The sequence below is a fragment of the Onychomys torridus genome, chromosome X, assembly GCF_903995425.1.
Source record: "Onychomys torridus chromosome X, mOncTor1.1, whole genome shotgun sequence".
NCBI lineage: Eukaryota > Metazoa > Chordata > Mammalia > Rodentia > Cricetidae > Onychomys > Onychomys torridus.
In genome coordinates this window covers 99,858,010-99,862,245 of record NC_050466.1, presented here as the reverse complement: position 1 = coordinate 99,862,245, position 4,236 = coordinate 99,858,010, and the positions used below count along the sequence as shown (strand labels likewise).

The window sequence follows — 4,236 nt, the reverse complement described above, 5'->3', positions numbered from 1 at the left end:
TGCCTGCCTCTGCCTCCTGAGTGCTGGGATTAAAGGTGTGCGCCACCACTGCCTGGCTGTTTTGACCTTAATATACAATCCTTGATATGTATCCAATTTTGCAGGATGGTTTTGCATATAAAGCCTTTTCAAATTATAGTCTTTGAAAGCTCACACAAATTCCCTTCAAATTATACAGAATGCCTTACTATTTGCCTTAAAAAATCTAGTTTTCACTGAGCAATCTTCCTTCATTTATGATTTTTATATTTGTATTCTGCTTTCTTTAGAGATGCTGTAGAAGCTATGACAGAAAAACTAATAATGAGGGGCTGGGTAGTGGTGATACACTCCTGTAATCCCTGAACTTGGGAGGCAGAGGCAGGTGGATCTCTGTGAGCTTGAGGCCAGCCTGGTCTACAAAGCAATTTCCAGGACAGCCAGAGCTGTTATACAGAGAAACTCTGTCTCAAAAATAATGAAAAACAAAGCAAATAAATAAACAAAAATAGTAAAGGACTATGTTTACTTAAAAACACTTATTTAGCTGGGCAGTGGTAGGCGTACACCTTTAATACCAGTACTTGGGAGGCGGAAGCAGGCGAATGTTTGTGAGTATGAGGCCAGCCAAGTCTACAGAGCTAGTTTCAGGACAGCCAAGGCTGTTACACAGTAAAATCCTGCCTCAAAAAACCAAAAGGAAAAAAAAAAGTATTGATCATGTGCACACGAGCCTTTGTGTGCAGGTCACAGGATAACCTGTAAGACTCAGTTCTCTCATTGCTCATTGCACCATGTGGGTTTGAGGGGGCTCTACCTCAGGTCATCAGGCTTCAGGGAAAACACTGACTTGCCAGGTCATCTCTCCAGCTACTTATTATGAAACTTAATTGACAGCGAAGTAGAAAACAAGGTCTGAGCTCATCAACATGTCAGATGCCGAGACAGTAAGAAAGGGAGGGCCCATCGTAAAGTACTCCAGGCAGTGTGTTAGGAGTGACTGAGTTTTGAAGCATCCTTAAGAATCAAACAATATTTGCTAATCTCCTAAATAACTAACACCTCATGGTTGTAATGCTCATTAAAACATTATTGATAATCAATGTGCTCCCTTTCATTTGCACATTAATACCTTTTAAAAGATGTGCAGGAAATTACAGAAACTCAAGAGAAAAGACAGTTTGAGAGAAGAGGCTGAGTTATGTTTCGTCTTTTTTTTTTTTTAACTGTGATTTTGGATTTTCTTAAAAAAAAAAAAAACTAAATCTATTTAGCAGTTGAGGGATAGAACTGAGTGAAAAGAGAAACCAAAGGCTGAAGGTTAAACAGGATGAAATACAGTCCTGTAAAAATGGAAAATCAGAAATCTGACAAGAAGCACTAGTCTTAGGAAAGGGTGTGAAGAACGCATGCAAAGAGTAACTGGAAGTTAGATGGCTGGTTGAGAATGGTCAGATCTAAGAATTACACATTTCTGCTCTATAAAATAGAAAACAGACATCTTTGATGGATTTAAGAGGCCTGAGAGGAATAAAACAGAAAAGCACAATACCTAGGAAGCAGCAGCAAAATTGCTAAGCAGTATTAGCATAATGTAGTATACGGTCCTTTGAAACAGCTGTTTTCAGGCATTTAAGAGTAGTTAAACTAAATAAAACAAAGACATAAACCCAAGTTCAGGTGCCATAAAATATGGATATTTTATTCCAGCTCTGGGGAAAAAAAAAAAACCACATCCTTCTACCCACCGTTCTAAGTTAACTGGCAATAATTGGGAAAACTGAACCAGATTCCTAAGTATAAACATGTATATGTATATTTACATATGCATATTTTCAAGTTTGAGTCTTACTGACATTTATATCTTCAGTCTATTTTGCTTTCTAATAAATTCTCTTACAAGTCATGAACTATACTCCTAGTACTTGTACTTCAGCTGCCTCATCAATCTTTTAATATTACTTGTGTTGTATCCATTACTTTGGGATCTAACCACTTCTATCATTGGCCAAACTGTTTATTTGAAAATGTCATGGGACACTTTCTAGTCATGCTGTCAGTTACCCATTCATCACATGATTTTTAACCATCGTCTGTCACTTGGTACATCTGTGGTTCTCTACGCAGGCTCCCACTGCAGTCCATTTCAACTTCTAGTGCTGTACATATCTTTATCTTCTGGATGAGACTGTCCGTGATCCATAAGCTTGGGGTCAGGTAGAAACTGTGCTCTGCCTGATAAAGTATTAGAGTACAAAAAAAGACATTTATATTTAGTACTAGGAATACAGTAGTGAAGAAAACATAAAATCTCTTCAATATGAGCCTAACATGGGTAAGATAAACAAGGTAAGTAAAGCATACAATACATCATATGATGGTTAGGTGCTGCGCAGAACACAAAATCATAGAGGGACACATGAAGTGTTTGGGTAATTTCCAATTTGAAACAATATGATTAGAAAGGGTTTCTAGAAAGGTGATATTTGAGCAAAGAATCAAGTGAGATGCAGACATGGGTTCTGTAGACATTGTGAGAAGTGACTTCCAGGAGGAGCTAAAGACAAGGAAGTATGAGGACACAATACAATATGGCTAGAATATAGCAGACAAGTGGGTGTCAGTGACTACCAGAAGAGGAGCTCGGGCTAGTTCAGAGTCACCTTTTAGTTCATGTTGATGGGCTATTCTAAGTAGATGAGCAACATAGTGGTGTTTAATAAGAGAATGCTTACCTACATAAAACAGACCATAGAGGACCAAAGATAGAAGTAGGCACAGCAGACAAGAAGACATCACACTGCACCCTGAAGGCTTCATTGTGAGAACTGTCAAAAAGGACTATACTCTAAATAATTCTGAAGGTAAAATGGATGGCATTGAGAAACTAGAAAAATGGAGCTGACATTTATTGAAACGGAAAAAAAATGTGATATAAGTAGTTTTGAGGAAAAGCAAATGAAATTTTAAATTTCTGAAGTGTTGAATCTGAATTACTTATCCAACATATGAGTAGAAATATTGGGTAGGCAGCTAGAAAAGAAATGTGTCAGTAGAGTTCACAGGAGGACTTAATTGGTTTATAGCAGTTCCAACTTTACAGCATTTAAAACCATGGAGCTAGGTAGCATTATCTACACCCAGATAAGTACAAGAAGGGAATTCTTTGGGATACTGTAACCTTTTTAGGTTAAGATTAAGAGACTATAACAGAAATATTAACAAGAAGAACCAAGAGAAAGTGATACCTTACAGGTCAAGAGAAGCTGTTGTTTCAAACGTCAGGGAGCTTAAACTGTATTCATAATGACTGATGGATTTCATGTGCTTGAGTTGAAAATTGATCCTTAGATTTATTAATGTGACTTAATAGTTAGCTTGACAGGCTAATTGTGTGTCAGGCAAGATGTAGCCCAAGGCATCACATGTTTGGGGTTTATGTTGATACAAGTCACATTGCATCCTGACCTATGCTAACTAGTTTGTGTACACACACAGCAGTGTTTCCACAATGGTGAAGTCATCTAATAGCACATTCATCAGAATTTATCCCTGTCACTAAGCACTGCATGCCTGCATTATTCACATTTGACAGAGAAGGAGATTTTAATTTAGAGAGATTAATTTGACTACTATCATTCAGCTGCTAAGTGGGGGAGCCAGAGTGAATCCAGGCTTGTCAGACTCCTACAGAGTCCTAGCATTTCTGAAAATGGAGGTTAGTATAGTAACAATATCACATACTTACTTTTAGCATTAGATAAGATGACAGGAGCAGCATGATGCATATACTATCTTGTGCATAGTAAGTAGGCAAGAAACAACAAAATAGTCAAAAATTTCTTGTTTAGAAAAGGAAGTTTACTTAGAAAATGATAAGGGTTAGGGTATCTTGTCTTAAGATAACAAAAGCAGTCATTTATTTAACAACAAAGGTTTAAATTTTCTAGTCTCTGGAACATATATCTATCAATTGTTTTCATTTTTAATTATTTTCAATGTCTGAATCATTTTGCTCACAGAATAATTTTATTTTCTGTTTTATGATTAAAACAAAGGGGAGAAATAAATGTGACCACAATGATTTATCTTATGCCTATATTTCCAGAAACATTTTCTATTTTATAAAGTGGCACTTATATATAGTATTATGATCAACTATATTTAAAAGTCGTAATCAGGTCATAAATAGCACCCATGACTTTAATATTGTTCTCCATATATTAGGGATTTTTTAAATCTGAGGTCCTTTTGGGG

The 4,236-nt window shown here is 36.5% G+C and overlaps 1 protein-coding gene across 3 annotated transcripts in view; it reads right to left on the bottom strand.

Moving 5' to 3' along the window:
• Positions 1–1,237: 1,237 nt before the first annotated feature.
• Positions 1,238–4,236, bottom strand: part of Apool (apolipoprotein O like) — a 55,437-nt gene continuing 52,438 nt past the window's right edge. Inside the window, exons 9-10 of one of the 3 annotated variants that reach the window (XM_036173863.1) lie at positions 3,728–3,774; positions 1,238–2,214 (exon numbers count right to left, since the gene is read on the bottom strand). In XM_036173863.1, the coding sequence (XP_036029756.1) occupies positions 2,062–2,214; positions 3,728–3,774 (200 nt within the window). In that variant the 3' untranslated portion in view covers positions 1,238–2,061. The remainder of the gene's footprint in view (positions 2,215–3,727; positions 3,775–4,236) is intronic. The other 2 variants (XM_036173865.1, XM_036173864.1) reach the window with 2 other exon arrangements.